Source organism: Phymastichus coffea, unplaced genomic scaffold (genome assembly GCF_024137745.1).
Source record: "Phymastichus coffea isolate CEN01 unplaced genomic scaffold, Cenicafe_Pcof_1.1 PCOF00002, whole genome shotgun sequence".
Lineage (NCBI taxonomy): Eukaryota > Metazoa > Arthropoda > Insecta > Hymenoptera > Eulophidae > Phymastichus > Phymastichus coffea.
The window spans coordinates 2,172,051-2,189,008 of record NW_026706813.1 but is presented as its reverse complement, the minus strand read 5'-3'; the positions used below and the strand labels follow the sequence as shown (position 1 = coordinate 2,189,008).

Below are 16,958 nucleotides of genomic sequence, written 5' to 3'. Positions count from 1 at the left end.
AGTACGGAACCAACAAGTTTTTTCTGTATCATTCGGTTTATTACAAATTTAACAAGTCGCTGTACGTTCATTGTGTTTAGTCGATGGTATGTGTTCAATTTTCGGTTGCACTAGCGTTTTTACTGTTTCAGATAATTCTTCAGGCTCTTGTACGTTGACTCTTGTACCAATACCATCGCATTCATGGTGGGCTCCGCTACATCGAGATATCCTCGGTGATAATCTCTAGAGACCAACGACAGCGGTAGATTTTTGCTGGTCTTAATTAAAACAAATGAGTCAGAGAGAGAGAGAGAAAGAGCAGTTCGCTAATTGTTTTTGATTCTACTCTTTCATACATCTGCTACTCGGCCTCTTAGTTGCCAGTAACTCTTTTTCGCTCCGTTGCTCCAGCAACATCTTCGCCCGCTGTCTTCTGTCGTGACTCTATCTAAAGTTCACTCTTCATCTCTTTTTCTCTTTCTCTATATCTATCTATATATCTTTCTTTCTTTCCATGTCATGGTAACGGCACGGGGCAATGATTCAGAGCAGCCAGTGGCGGAATCTCTATTACAAATATTGTAGTAGAATAAATCTAAAAAGCGCTAGAAGTAATTAACTATTTCTTTTGCACTTTTAGGGTACTCTAAATGAGTTTTGTAATAAGCCATTGCATAATTATATTCTACGCAAAAAAATTACAAACGTATATCATACTTTTATCATATCATTATATAAGTAGAAATCGCAATGGAACTCCTATTCTTGGATTTCCTAAATATTACGTATGTTACGTACGAACAAGCGAAAGTTAGGAATTAATTTTACATATAAAATACTAAGACGAAATTAGTTTCATCGTATAATCGACCTGAACAACGTTAAAAGCGAAAAGATGAATGTTTTTAGTGGATACTTTCATTATCACCTCATCCTCTCATCATAGGAATAATCATTCACTCTTGTTCATTTAGCGAAGCCATTGTAGTTTTATAAATTCTGGTTATAAAGTTGAATAAATGAAACAAAACGAAATAGTAGTGAATAAAACAAATAAAAAAAAAAAGAAAAAAGCCCCTAGAGTAAAATCATTGTAATACAGTACAAAAAAGCAGAATGATGTAGCGATTAATTAAAGTGGAACAAGATAACAGTGTAGAATTCAAAGGATTCTTTACACAGTAAAATTAATTTAGTATTTATTCATTAGAAGAAGTTCGTTTAATGTTTATACGATTAAACCTTACTATTACTAATGTGACCGGGCCCTGGCTAGAATAGCCGGCCCTGTCTGGCTCACTCCTTCTCTCTCTCTCTCTCTCGCAGCCTCGCTCCTTCGCTGTTGCCCTGGCGAGTGTTTGAAAATTACGAACCGATACCCATGCTCACACCGCTTTATTTCAGAACCAATACCTGAGCCGGGTATCGTCATTAGGAGCCAATTGGGAGCGAGAGCGGCTGCGGCAAGAAGAGAGAGAAAATGACGTATTATGAGTAGAGAGTGAGCGAGCGCGAGTGATTCGCGGCGATCTGCTCGCGAGAGCAAAGCCGCCGGCGTTGCTCGAGCCGACGCGCGAACGATTCTGAGTTAGACGGATCGTTTGACGGCCAAGCGTGCGTACGTGAAAGAGAACTAAACAGACAAAGAAAGCAGAGGACAACGAGCAGATTGCAGCACGGAAAGGACTTCCAACGACCCTTGCATCGAGGAATCCATCCGAGCCTGCCACGAGCCTGCCAGCAGTCCCGCAGTATTTCCTGCCTGCAGTTCCTGAAGCATTTCCTGCCAGCAGCCTTCACCAGGTCAGGTCGTTTCTCTCTCTCTCTCTTCCTCTCTCTATTCGCGAATACGCGACGCGTCGGCAAAGTGCACGCGATCTTTCGCGAGAACGGCGAATTCCACGACCAGAACGAGTCCCTCCTTTGTAACCTTCTCAAATCATTGTACCGTGCCTCCGTGCGATTGTCCGCACAAGCGCAGACACGCGACGTTGAAGACGACATGAACGCGCGTCATCGCTCTTTATTGTTAAACGTCGAGAATAAATATTGTTAACGGTTATCGTGAGTGATTATTGTGTGCGCCCGTAATTCCTGTTCTCTCAAACCGAAACCCAAAACACTAATTTAGTGACGAGGCTTATCTTCATCGTTCAGACGAGCGAAATAGCCTCCCTTACCTTTCCCTTTAAAATAATTTGTGATACGGCGCTTGGGCACGGGCCGTTGTATGGCTCGTGAGAATTACCGTTCCCCAAAACGCGTTAGATTTTAATCATCAGTGTCATACAATTACAAAAAATTTTAAACTATATTAAAAGAGTAAGTAAAAAATAATTACAGACGTGTCTGTAAAACGTAAATTTTTCTCTTTTAAATAGATAAATATTTAAGATTGTCAAGAGAAAATTTTTAGACTACTAAATACAAAATCATAATTATAGAAGATTTTTCATATCTGAAATTTAAAATTTTTTTTATTTCAAAAATAAAAATTATGGACTCCATGCGAAAAAGTAACGTTCACCTCTGAATGTTCTTGAAAATAATAGTCAAGGTCATATCTGAACGTAAAATGATATGCTTTTTTCATTTCATGGATAAAATGTATGGTGTTCCAGTTTAAAAAATCACCTTAACCTGTAAATGATCTTGAAGGTCATAATCAAGATCATGGTTAAGATCACCATTAGATAGCTAAGAAAAAATCCTATAACTTTTGTCCGAAACATTTTTCGCTTAAATGCAGTCCTGCCGAATTATTTCACCGTTCCGGGACTTTTGGATCACCCTGTATATTTCTTTCAATTCGGTAGTGTCTTAAAATTTTCTAATAATTTGAAATATTACTAATAGTTTCAAAATAAAATATTGAGATTGTAACATTATTCATTACAACGCCAGCGATTTCACTCTCTCGAGCGGATAACCGCGGATCGTTCGCGCTCATTACTTCGTCATAAGCGACATATCTTCTCCTCTCTCTTCTCGTCGCTCTCACTCCCACTTTCAACTAACTCCCACTAACGATTCTGGCCTTAGGTATTGATCCTGATGTAAAGGGGGGGGGGGGATTTATCCTCGAAACATAGCCAAGTGCGCCACTGCTATGGCCCCTGCGAGATAATAAAGGGTCCTTTTCCGGTGAAGGAAGCCGGCGCTGACTTCAACGGGAGCGAACCTACCGCGAAGACGGGAAAGGTGAACAGAAAGAATCGGTATGAATACAAAGAGGCGATCCCTTTTATTTACGCCAACGAAAGTACATCTACGAATATAAGTACAAAGGTGGTGAGCGCGTTCGCTCAATCCTCCAAACGCGACAGCAGGAGGCGACTAGGAGCGTAATCGCTCAACTATCATACGCGGCGAGTGTATAACATTTAGGAGCGAATTCGCTCAACTAACAATCGCGACAATTCGATTCGCGGCATTGCACCGGGCGAGAGCTGGTACGTGAGAGAGAGAGTCGCGGAATAGAGAGGCAACAAACCCACCGGGTGGCTCCTCCCGCGGCTCGCTGGTGGAGAGCCGGCGACGGCAAAACCGCAGTCCTGCCGGCAGAGGAGATCGTCGGATCACCGGCGGCGGCTGGTTGGCAGCTGGCGGCCGGGATCGGCTCCTCAGGCGTCGGATGATGATCGCCGGGAAAGGCTGCTCGAACAGCAGCCGGAGACTCGCCACAAAACTCTATCTCTCGTCCTGGGGTGTCTTTCTCCTGGAGCGTGTCCTAGCGTATCTCGCGCCGTGACCTGATTAGCGTACGGTCACTCTCTCACTGTCCTCAATCTCTCCCGCTCTCTTAATTCTCGCGGCGCGAGCCGCGCTTTCCACGTTCTCGCCCATTCCTCTTCCTCTCTCGCTCTCTCTCACGCTCTTCGAGCTCTCGCTCCTTCTCGCGCCGTCTTCTCCGCCAGCCGCGCTCTCCCCTCTCCAGGCCCTGCAACGACACGAGCGCGTGAATGCTATGTTAACCATAGCCACGCTCGGCCACTACATCCGTGCGAGGAGAGTGCCGCGCACAGGGTTAGCGAACATCGCTATCAGCCCTGTCACACTGAAATAAACCATTCCAAACATCAGTAATGGTTCTTGACTTCTATCACGTTCGTCATAGCCACAGCAAAGGAACTAGTCGCGGGAGAGAAAGCAAGCCTGACTGGACCGGTCATCTTGGCTAGGGCCTCGTTATAAGATTAAATTAGGCTTCTTATCTTTGTAGCGTTTGATAAACTTTATTATAGATATATATACATATATATAATATATTAGCTGAAAAGTAATGGAGATATTGTAAAAGAATGCAAAAAAATTCATCATGAAGTTCCATCTTGTCCCATGAGGATAAAAGAATATTAAAGTCTAGGTGAAGAACTTTTAATATGTGCTGAATATAATGGTCGAGTTATTTTTTTAAGAGGGAATAGGTTCGCACATCTTATGAGTTTATGTCATTTTTAATGATAATCTTTTTTGAAAAGTCAAATAACTCGATTTTGGGATTTTTTATCCCGGTAACTTATCTAAAAATTTCACTTTTATTTCTTTAAAAACTCAATTTTATTCTTTTAAACGAGCATATCTTTATGAGAAGTTTCAATAATATTAGATATAATTAAATTTACCTTCAATAAGGATTAATTTATAAATACAACTTTTTACTGGACGTACCATGTACATTTTGAGAACATTTCTGTGTACAGCGCATTCCATAGAAACCTTTCCTACATGGCTGAGAACAATCAAATCCTTCCCAACCTGGTGTACAATTACATTTTCCAGAATTTAATTCGCATGAACCATTATTTTTACAATTGCATTTAGTCTGGCAGTTTTGGCCATAAAAACCTTCTGAACATTTAGTTTCGCAACGTACACCTGAAATTTTAAGAATCGGGTAATTTCATTTATTGTTCTTATTAAAAATATTATCTATGAGAGCTAATTACTTTATAAAATAAATGAAAATATAATAAATTCATTATTATAAATTTTATATAGTGGAAGCATTTTATCTACGAACCTCTCCAATCTGGTTTACAAAAGCAATGTCCAGTGATTGGATCACAATCAATACTATCTTTTTTCTCACAATCACAATTTTGCGAGCAATTACTACCAAACCATCCTTTTCTACATCGACTTTCACAAAGGTGACCTATATATCCAGGAGCACAAAAACATTGACCTGGAAATAAATAATTTTTAATTAATAAAAAATAATGATACAATACATACACAATTTTAAATATAAATTCCAGTACAGAGATAGCTCCTTTCATAAGAAGTTTATAAATTAATTTTTTAGAATTGGTGATTCGTATCCGTAACTGAAAAGAAGATAATTTTCAGTTTACTATTCGGTTACATCGTATAAAGGCCAAAAAATATAAGAACCCAACATATTGCAAAAATAGATATTTTAAAAAGAAATATTTACATGAAAGCTTCGGCTTATTATAGTGTCTCTAAGTCGTTTCATAAACGACTTCGAATTGCCTTATGAGATGTAAAATGGATGAGAAATAGAACGAAAGATTTAATAATGATATTAACAAGAATTCTAAAAAGACTAGTTTATGTTATTAGGTATTGATAGGGTTCGAAATACAAATTATCTATCGATGTGAATAGGAAATAGAATATATTGACCGATCGATATTCATGCTTTGATATTTAAATTCAAGTAAGAAATACTTAGAGATATCAGTGGGATGAAAAAACACGCGACAGAAGCGCTCAGTAGCTATGGATGCTCTGGAATATATCTAATTAAAAAATATCACGCGATAACTATTAACTATATGAAGAAGATGATGGCGATGAATACACTGAAGATAAAGCAATATAATAGAAAATAAATTTCAAAGTAACCATGTTTATATCTGAAGAAAATAGAATTAGATATCATCTTTAAATGAAAATAGGCATCACAAAAAAAACTTCGAAATACAAAATTTATAACGATTCAATTTTTACTTTAGAAAATAACATTTTATTTATTCTTTTTGCAAAAGCAAAATCACCCTTTTCAGATCAGAAATTACAAACTATTTTCATTCAATTTTTTTCCTTACAATGATTTCCATTTTTTCTAACACAAAAGATAAAAAAAGAGAATATTACGAAGAGTTAGGAAGTATCTGTCTTTAGGAAGATTACTTAATCTACAACTTCTGGAACAAGATTTCTAAATAATTAATCGAACAATAGGTTTCTTTTTCCATCGTGAGTTGAAGATTCTCGTCTATATTGTCTAACTTTGCGACAAGAATACAGTCATCAATATATTTTTTCTAGAAATGAACGTAACATTTCAATAAATATAAACTATAAGCTTCAAGACATTCGAACGCTAATTCGTTAAATCAAAGACTAGTACAACAACCTATCAGCAACCCTAGAACTTGATTGCACAGGATGATTTTTCTATAGCTGTGTTCGAATTATTACCACATTATGAATTTGAACGGAAAAACTACCGTTTTAGAAACTACCGACCCCTGTATTTTCTAGGACAATTTTTACAATGGTGTTAGTTAAAAATCTGAGCAAGAAAGTTTTTCTATCCAACAAACAATAATAAATAAAAAAAAAGCTTAATTTTTGGATAGATTTTTTTTTTTAAATAGACTTTTCGATCTCTTGATATTTCTTATATACCTAAAACCTCTTTCTATTGTGGTCCCGATAATTAAAATTGTAACGGGGCAGTACCCCGATCGACATTGACGTCACTAATTCTTTAATAAAGGAGAGAGTAAGAGAGGCGCTTTCGCTGTTACAATCAGGGAAACAAAGAGGACAAGTCGAATGAATAACTAATTGCAATTTCGGACAACAAAACATATCTCTATTTACAAACTCGGTTACAGTTAACTTAAAAATATCAAACTCATAAAAACATAAATGACTAAAACTAAGACTCGGCGACAGAATCATCTTGACCATTCGCTTCCTTACAATTACGCAAGAAAAAGCCGATGCTCTATTACCGTAGTACGATAAGTGTAGCCGATAAGTGATTGCCTGGCTATTTATCGATTCGTGCGGCCGCGTATCACCACGAGAGAGGGACACAACGGGAGAGAGAGGAATTTTGTCCTTTTCTTAGGTGCCCAAGATGGCTGCAGGGAGTTGGTCTAGCTGCTGGCTTCTGGCTTCTTCGTGATTGCTGGCAGCTTCCTCGGAAGTTGTGCCGTGTACGGTGTTGAAGACGGCCACGAGATTCGCTGACAATCGGTAAAGGAGATGGAAAGCCATACAATCGAAGACGAGCGTAAGAACAACGGCAGGTCAGCTTATTTAGGCTGGCCGTAAAAAGGGAAAAGTAAAAAGTGTCTAGCCGCACAATAATTGTCGCGCGGCTATCGTTTGCGCTCTCGTCGGGTTCTCCCCCACCAAGCCCACTGATTAGGTGACAAAAAACACTAATTAGTTGTACGTTGCACGTTTGCCTAAACCCGTATAGTGCGTGCATACACGAGCAGTCTACCTCTCTCGCTAACTTACTCTCCATCTCTCTCCTACACCTAGTCGCTGCGCTCTCACTCCCTCGGATCCTGTTGGCCTCGTTCGGCAGTCTCTCTTCGGCGGCTGAAAAATATAAAGGTCAGTGGTTAGGCGCAATAAAAAAAAATATGCACCAAACGCTGACCACGTCACCTTGCTAAGCGATAAGAGACAGAGAGAGAGAGAGAGAGAGAGAGAGAGAGAGAGAGCAGACAAAGAGCATACTGCTTGTCCTTGTCACAAAATAAATATTAATTTGCCCGAACAAGAAAATTTATTATTTATACAAAATGGCGACCAATATGAAAATTTTTTTTGGTAATTTTACGAACTTTTTTCCTCGAAAATTATAGATCTTTGTAGTAATTTTCTAGGGATAGAATTATCTTAAAATTGATCAAAAAATACCCTTCAATTTTTTTAGAATGGTATGTACGAGAAAGTTTAAGAATATTTTGAATTTTAAACATTACTTATAGAATTCTGAAATCCAAACTCATAGAGATCAAATTAATACGTGCGTTTACAAGAATCTAGAACATGCATTGACTCATGTCACAAAAGAAACACAATGTAGCAAGTTCATATTACTTCTAAATTGGTAATATTACCGCAAATGATTTGCTGTAATACAGATACCATATATGAGGTGTGTTCAAAAACTAACGTGAATTTTTAAATTGGCGAGCTACGTAGATTCGATCATCGATATTTTTTTCATTATGTTGGTATACATGTCCCTCACATATGCTCACAGTTTCAGCCAGTTTGTTTGTTTCCTTTTTTTTGCGAGACAGAAATGTTAGACGTTTTTTTTGTGCTCGGCGATTTTCTGCTGTCGAAAACAATGAATCAAAGAGTTTGAATAACATTTTGTGTGAAAAATGGAACTAAGTGCTCCAAAACACTTGAAATGTTGACAGTGGCATACGATGAGTCCATTTTAAGTCAAAAAAATGTTTATAAGTGATATAAGCTCTTCCAAGATGGCCGAGAAGACATCGACGATGAACCTCGCTCTGGACGCCCCACCACTTCAATAACGGATGAAAGTGTTGAAGAAGTGAAACAAATGATGTTAAAAAATCGTCGAATCACTATTAGAGAAATGGCTGAAGATGTCAGTATCTCTGTTGGCTCGTGCCATGCAATTTTTTCCTAAGTTTTGGGCATGAAACGTGTAGTAGCAAAATTTGTTTCGAAACTGCTTTTTTTCGAACAAAAGGACCGTCGAAGAAGCATCGTTTGAGAGCTGTTAAACGACGTCAATGATGATCCTGATATGCTCAAAAGAGTCATAACTGGTGATGAATCATAGATTTATGGTTATGACGTCGAAACTAAAGCCCAATCATCCCAGAAGAGCCAAGACCGAAAAAAGCACGTCAAGTTTGTTTAAATGTCAAGGTTTTGCTCACTGTTTTCTTTGATTATCGTGGCGCAGTACATTAAAAGTTCTTATCACCAGGTCATACGGTCGATAAAGAGTATTATCTTGAAGTTATGCTCCGTTTACGAGAAGCAATACGAAAAAAACGTCCGGAATTGTACGAAAACATATAATGGATTTTACATCACGATAATGCACCTGCTCACTCATAGTTGGTTGTGTCGAAATTTTTGACCAAAAACAAAACCACAATCATGCCTCAGGCACCATATTCACCCCCTGCCACTTTTTCCTGTTCCCGAAACTTAAGAAACCCATGAAACGATAGAGGTTTGGAACGATTGAGGAGATAAAGAAAAAATCGCTGGAAGAAATTAAGGCTATACCAGAAAGTGGTTACCAGAAGTGCTTCGAGGATTGGAAAAAAACGTTGGCACAAGTGTATTGTAATGGTTCTATCTGTGAGCTCTTCTCTTATTTTCAATAGACTACTGCAACCCGCTACATTTGTCAATCTACTTACATCAATTAGTATATTAAACGGCGCTACCTCACATATTATATGATTATATTAGTGCTAGAGTCAAATTTCATGACCATATAAGGAGCGTGACGTCACTCTACGTATAGATAAGATATAATAGTTTTTATTTTTCACTTAAAATGCGTTAAGAGTAATTTTAATGTAACAAAGCATTTTTTATACAGATTTTAGGACATAGATTAAAATTATAATAATTTCAATTACTTTCAACTATTAAATCATATTGAATTTTAATGTGCAAATTTAATTTGTTTATTACATTGTAAATGTTAATTATTATAATAAAGCGGATACTGTGAACTCCAGATGACTATCTGAGAAACATGAGTAAGAATGCTTTTCATTGACAACAGCTTAGTTATTACTGTTATCAATAAATAAATAATTAATAATTTATTTAAACAAATAAATGAATCGAATAACACTATAAATAACAATATATGAATCGAAAGCGTTAATTTTGTAAATAACAACGACATCTTAATAATTTATTAATTTTAATTAATTGATTTATTATTTGCATTATAAGATTTTGCAAAAATAAGAAAATTAATTATAATTCAAATGTTATTAACTAATTTAAATAGTTCTTTTTTGGAATTACTTCTACTAGCCATAAACTATTGATATATGTAAAATTGTATAATTATTTTATTGTAAATATTGCGCTACTGTATTAACTAACTTTATTAGTTAATAACTTTTGACTATACTTTTTGCGATAAGTGTAAATTATACTTAAATAATCCATATCTGCTTCTGTAAAATTCACATGTTTTAGAATTTCGTTATTGCTATCTATTCTCTCGTAAACAAGAGAAAATGATTTGCATACTTGCGTAGACAGCTCGAAGAGGGCTTTTCATAAGAAAGACTTAAGCTCTGCTTATGGGTCACTTTGCACTATAAGAAACTATGGTAAAGTCTATCTTTCCTTAAGCCCAATTTAAATAACCATCGATATTTCATTTATAATTTCATTTTAAACTTAATATTCATAAATATTTTCAAAGTTAAAATAAATTCTTACTCATTAACGCGACAGACCACATGAGTACGAACAAAATAATAAATAATAGATGATATTAATATCATAGTATTATATCTGAGGGGGATTACTTTAAAAGGGACAACATAAATATTGATGGACAAATAAATATTAATTCAAAAAAATAAAAATTCACCTTACTTTTTGAACACACCTTGTAGAGCTCTGCATATTTTTGCAAGTAGTTTGAATTCAGAGCTTCATGTACACGCCAGTTTGACAATTAGACACTTGTACTTTTACTGTCACTTTTTACTTTCTTATTCAATTTTTACTTTTATGGTAAAAGAAGAATACCTTGTTAATTTTCAATAAATCATATTAAATCTATAATAAAGTATTAGACTATTGTTGAATTATTCTAACAATGCCTGACCTGAGCTTGAGACACCTCTATTGCACATCTTCCAAAGTACAATACGAAACAATTATAATTATTTAAATAATAATAATAACAAATAATTATTGATTTCAATTTATTATTTACAATCATTTTCTTTACAGATAGAAACAATCTACATTTCGTTTAAATTAACTAAACAACAGTTGCTAATAATATTTTCGTAAATTAAAAGTAAAAAAAGCCTTATCCACTAGATTTGTATGCTTGGTACGTCTCGATATTTATTTAATAGCCAAGACTTAACCGTACCAACTAAGTTAACAGATAGTGAAAATTATTTTGGTAATTTTGTTATTGTTTGCTAATTTTGTTATTTGTTGAGGAAAACGGGCAACCTCCAAAAGAACGAGATATCATAATATACTCAAAATATGAAAAGCTTATTAGTATTCCTCCTATTAGTAAACATACCAATCCAATGACGAATCCATTAATTTATCCTAACGGTGGTTACGGATGGATGCCCGGTATGAAAACTAATGCTGGGAATAGGAACGTATCAAATCTTCAATTTTACAATTACAGAATGAGTGCAAGAAATGGATTCAATCCATATCTAAATCTTGAAAAAATAAATCAGCAAGCAACGAATGATGCTTTGGTAAAAATTGAAAACTCAAGATTATATTACAAAAAAATCAAGATAGATTGACAAGTGAATATTATAGTGGGTTGATGGATTATTTACGTAGAAAAAATAAATCGAAAAATAGGCTAATTGGAAAAATGGTTATCTTACCATCAAATTTTACGGGAAGTCCGAAGTTTCTAAAATAAAATTATATCGATTCTATGACAATTATATATCACTATTTAAACCAGATTTATTTATAACAATGACATGCAACCCAAATTGCAAAAAGATTACTGAGAATATAGAGGAGTATGAAAGTCCTATAGATAGACCTGTTATTGTTACAAAGGTATTTCATCAAAAAGTGAAAGAATTAAAAAATAAAGCAATAAAAAAACGGATTTTAAGGAAACATATTGCTCATACTTATGTTATTGTATTCCTAAAACGTGGACTTCCGCATATGCACATGTTATTATTTTTAGATAAGAAAGAAAAATTTGTATTGTAAAGGATCGAGAAAGATATTGTATTAGTCTATTACTTCTACATGTCAAAGAAGCAAGATCCTTCCAAGAATTACGTGTAGTTGATAATGTTCTTTATAATACATTTTATGAAGCAGCTAAAGCTAAAAATTTGGTAAAAGAATACGAGGAATGGGATCGGTGTTTACAAGAAGATTCTAAAGTGAAATTCCCTTATGGACTATGGGTATTGATTGCATTCATTTGTGTTTTCTACAATCAATGATCAAGAATTATACGATAAATACAAAATTCATTTATATCATCCGAGATACGAAAAAAGCATAGAAGAAAACATGGCATTCATATCAATAGATAAAATTTTATAAGTTAACGGATAGTATTTGAACGATTTTAATTTGTCTGATATTAAATTATATGTAACGAAAGCTCGTTCGTTAACCATTATTTAAAGGTGGGCAAGTGAGGCGCACTCGCTCATAGTAATTGCGGTGGGAAGGGGGAAGAGGCAAAGAAATGAAAATGGTTAATAAATTATACACACATAACACAAATTCACATTTTAACAAATCTAATCAAATCAAATAATAGTTACATTACACTTGAACTTCGCAATACCACACATTAACTAATCGCATAAGAATAAGCCGCATTACACAGACTTTTGATCTAATAAACACAACGACATTCTTAACACCTATTACAAAGAGAACAAGTTAACTAACTAATCGCGTTTACTAATCTATACAAAACAACGCGCGTCGCCCGGCAGATGACCGCCTTGATGACGAACCGACTTAGGCTATTTAGCTAAAAGAGAATGTCGCCCGGCGAGTGATCGCCTGGACGATTTCTCTTTGAACGATTTATTACTCGTCTGTAATTAGGGCAGGTAGCCGGCGTGTGCACGCCTTGCTACCTACCTAACATTTAAATTTACGCACAGTGCCGTCCTTGAAGAGAGAGAGAAAGAGAGAATTTAATTTGCGAACTTGACCTTTGATGCTAGAACGGGAGTCCTGGCTGCGCCCTGCGCACGATGTTGCAGGTCGTCGCTGGATAACTCCTGCCTGCTTCCCAATTAGCGTCCCGAGTAGATGCAGGGCCAAGTCGTCTTTTCCTCTCGGGTTTTCTTCTCGGCCCTTTGTCCTCGGCTGCACTTCTGACTTTTTCACCGCTGGCCGTCCACCGACTTGCTCCGATCGACTCGGAAAACCTTCTGACTCTGCTCTCGACTTACTACCGTCTGTGTCGCTCGTTTTTTCTCGCGATCTACAGGTTCTTCGTCGATCTTTTCTCTCCCCACTTGACTTACTTATTAGGCGGCCCGAAATTTTCGACGGTTGGCGTTCGTACAAAAAAATTGTTCAGACAACAGTTGTTTGGGACAATGGGGGCCACCTTTCTATGAAATCCGATTTTACCTTGAGATTTATTGTCAAAGTCATTTGAAGGTCAAAGTCATTTTTTTAATAGGAACCCATATTTTTTTATTCCGGATTCGGAAAGAGCAAAAATTCTACGTTCAGATAACGTATTATGTGTGGGGTGCGGTTAACCCCCCCCCCCCCGCCTAAGGTCATGTAGGGGTCAAATTTATGATTTTCTTCATCTATGCACAGGGATGATTGGACAAGGATAAGGTTAACTGTAATAACCCAATAACTCCAATATCCAATAACTCGATAACCCCAATAACCCAATAGCCAAGAGATATTTTGAATAAGGACACCCATTTTTTATCCCGGATTCGAAAAGAGCGGGAAATTCTACGTTTAGATAAAGTATTATGTTGGGGGAGCGGTTCACCCCCCCATCCCACCGGGGCAAGGGTGAGGTTAATACAGGCTTAATATCAGGCTTTGAATACATGAAGTCAACTTTGAAAATCAACCTGAAGTTTAAGCTCAAGGTCACTGTTGTTTGACCCTACAATTTTTTTGGGATATAGGGGTTATTGAATTGTTGGGGTTATCGGGTTATTGGATTATTCGGTTATTTGGGTTATCGAGTTATTGGGTTATTACAATTAACCTTACTTTTGCCCGACCATCCCTGTGCATAGATGAAGAAAATCATAAATTTGACCCCAACATGACCTTAGGCGAGGGGGGGGGGGGTGTTAACTGCACCCCACACATAATACGTTATCTGAACGTAGAATTTTCTGCTCTTTCCGAATCCGGAATCAAAAATATGGGTTCCTATTAAAAAAATGACTTTGACCTTCAAATGACCTTGAAAATAAATCTCAAGGTCAAATCGGATTTCACAGAAAGGTTGCTCCCATTGTCCCAAACAACTGTTGTCTGAACAATTTTTTTGTACAACGCCAACTGTCGAAAATTTCGGGGTGGTTCCTTTAAAATGGGACACCCTGTATATGAATGACAATATCACTGAAATGAGTTTCAATAATGATAGTAATGTATTAAATAATTACAAGACAAAATAAATTCTTTGAAAAAAGAATAAAAAAATATATTTGATAAAAGATTAGAATTTTTCAAACGTAATGCGGATAGAATATGAATATTCATTGATGGACCAGAAGGAAGTGAAAAAAGTTACCTATTGAATGTTCTCATTGATTGTTTACAATTCCACAATAACCAATATGTTTGCGTGACATGAACATTCAAATTTATAGAAGAATAAAAAAGCAGTGCACACAACATTCAAATTGCCTCTAATATTACAGAATGCACAACGTGTAACATTAAGCAATATTTGAAAGATGGGAAATTATTGATGTAATTGTAAGTAATAATCTCAGATGAAATATCAATGACTTCTAAATACGCATTTGAAGCAGTAAATCGTCTCCTTCAAGATTTGAACAAAAATAATGAACCATTTCGTGGTAAAACAATAATGTTTTCAGGTGATTTTTGGCAAATATTACCAATCGTTTGATAATACTCACAATTTTTGAATAAATAAGGAGACTATACAACAATGAATTACAAATATAAATTTATATGTATCTAGCTTGTATTTAAATAAATAGTGTTCTTTTCATTTCCAAATATTACGTTATTTCGTTTTTATTTTAATACTACTTCTACTACTACTTCTACTACTACTTCTGTCACTGCTGCTGGTGCTGGTGCTAGTGCTGCTGCTGCTGCTATAATACGAGTAGCTACTACTCGATTCTTAAGACAGAATGAAGCTCTTCGAGGCTCACAGCTCTTTTAAAACCTCTCCCCACTACTTTGGTTTTCGAGCCGCCACAACCGCCTCCCTCTACTTTGAATGAGATTTCCATTTTATTTAACATATATATAGTGTAATGATTTTCTAATATAGGACCAAGCATTCGATTCATCATCAATATACATTTCTTAAATAATACTCGTGATATAACTTTATTCAATACGGCAATACGTCTTTGGAATCGTTCGTGGTCTCGTGCTATCTGCTCCCAAATACCTTTTCTAGAGTCTTTTTCTTCGTATGGAAGATAATGTATTTTAACTTTCTTCGCAAACCATACATGTTTAGAAGAGGAACAAGATCTCCTGTTGTCTCTTATAGTTGGTATGGCTAAGCTTCTACTACTTCTTCTTACCACTGCTTCGAATAGAATGGACTTCCTATTAACATCTTATCGCTATTCTAGAATATAACCCCACTACTATGCTTTTCGAGCCGGCGAAATCGCCCCCTTCTCTTTCTTATTTTTTTTTTTAGGGAATAGTGAGAGCCCGAACCATCGCTCTCACCTTTGAGGTACGTCCACTACTAACATCGCTTATGAGACCTTTTCACTAAGTCGAAACTCAGCGGAAAGAACGCATAAGTAATTACTTCAATCTCTCCAAAAAAAAAGGATTTGAAGGAATAATTAAATTAGGATTAAAGACACGATTAAAATTTTAAACATAAAGGACCCCGCAGAATCCTTATGGGAAATGGCTTTCGGTCAAATTTTCTGAAACTTTGGGAAATGATAGTTCTTGGCACGTAGAACAAAAGTTCTCATGGGTCCAAACCATGAAATCCATTTTTTCTCGAGCTACAGCCCCTCAAAGTCAACCCCTTTCGCGCATATGCTGTATAGCTAGGTAAACAAGTATTGTTCTGATTGGATGTAATATATGCATATATTCATACATATATACTTATACACATGAAGTCTGAGTACATACAAGCTTATATATATATATATATATATATTGTGACAGGGCTGATAGCGATGTTCGCTAACCCTGTGCGCGGCACTCTCCTCTCACGGATGTAGCGGCCGAGCGTGGCTATGGTTAACATAGCATTCACGCGCTCGTGTCGTTGCAGGGCCTGGAGAGGGGAGAGCGCGGCTGGCGGAGAAGACGGCGCGAGAAGGAGCGAGAGCGCGAAGAGCGTGAGAGAGAGAGCGAGAGCGGAAGAGGAATGGCCGAGAACGCGGAAAGCGCGGCTCGCGCCGCGAGAATTAAGAGAGCAGGAGAGATTGAGGACAGTTGGAGAGTGACCGTACGCTAATGAGGTCACGGCGCGAGAGAAGTTAGAACACGCGCCAGGAGAGAGAAACCCCAGGACAAGAGTACGTCTTTGTGTGGCAAGTCTCCGGCTGCGGTTTGAGCAGCCCTCCCGGCGATCACCATAAGACGATCGAGGAGCCGATCCCGGCCGCCAGCTGCCAACCAGCCGCCGCCAGTGATCCAGCGAGCCCCACTGCCGGCTGGACTGCGATTCCTCGGGAGGAGCCACCTGGTGGGTTTGTTACATCTCTATTCCGCGACTCTCTCTCACGTACCAGCTCTCGCCCAGTACGACGCCGCGAATTGACTTGTCGCGATCATTAGTTGAGCGAATTCGCTCCTAAATGTTATACACTCGCCGTGTATGATAGTTGAGCGATTACGCTCCTAGTCGCCTCCTGCTGTCGCGTTTGGAGGATTGAGCGAACGCGCTCACCACCTTTGTACTTATATTCGTAGATGTACTTTCGTTGGCGTAAATAAAAGGGATCGCCTCTTTGTATTCACACCGATTCTTTCTGTTCACCTTTCCC

General features: G+C 37.1%; 1 protein-coding gene across 7 annotated transcripts in view; it reads right to left on the bottom strand.

Moving 5' to 3' along the window:
• LOC131663255 (protein draper-like) overlaps positions 1–16,958 on the bottom strand; it is an 859,806-nt gene that overhangs the window by 247,213 nt on the left and 595,635 nt on the right. For all 7 annotated transcript variants that reach the window (XM_058933564.1, XM_058933569.1, XM_058933555.1 and 4 more), the window contains 2 exons: positions 5,006–5,170; positions 4,654–4,860 (listed from right to left, as the gene is read on the bottom strand). In XM_058933564.1, coding sequence (XP_058789547.1) covers positions 4,654–4,860; positions 5,006–5,170 — 372 coding nt within the window. The remainder of the gene's footprint in view (positions 1–4,653; positions 4,861–5,005; positions 5,171–16,958) is intronic.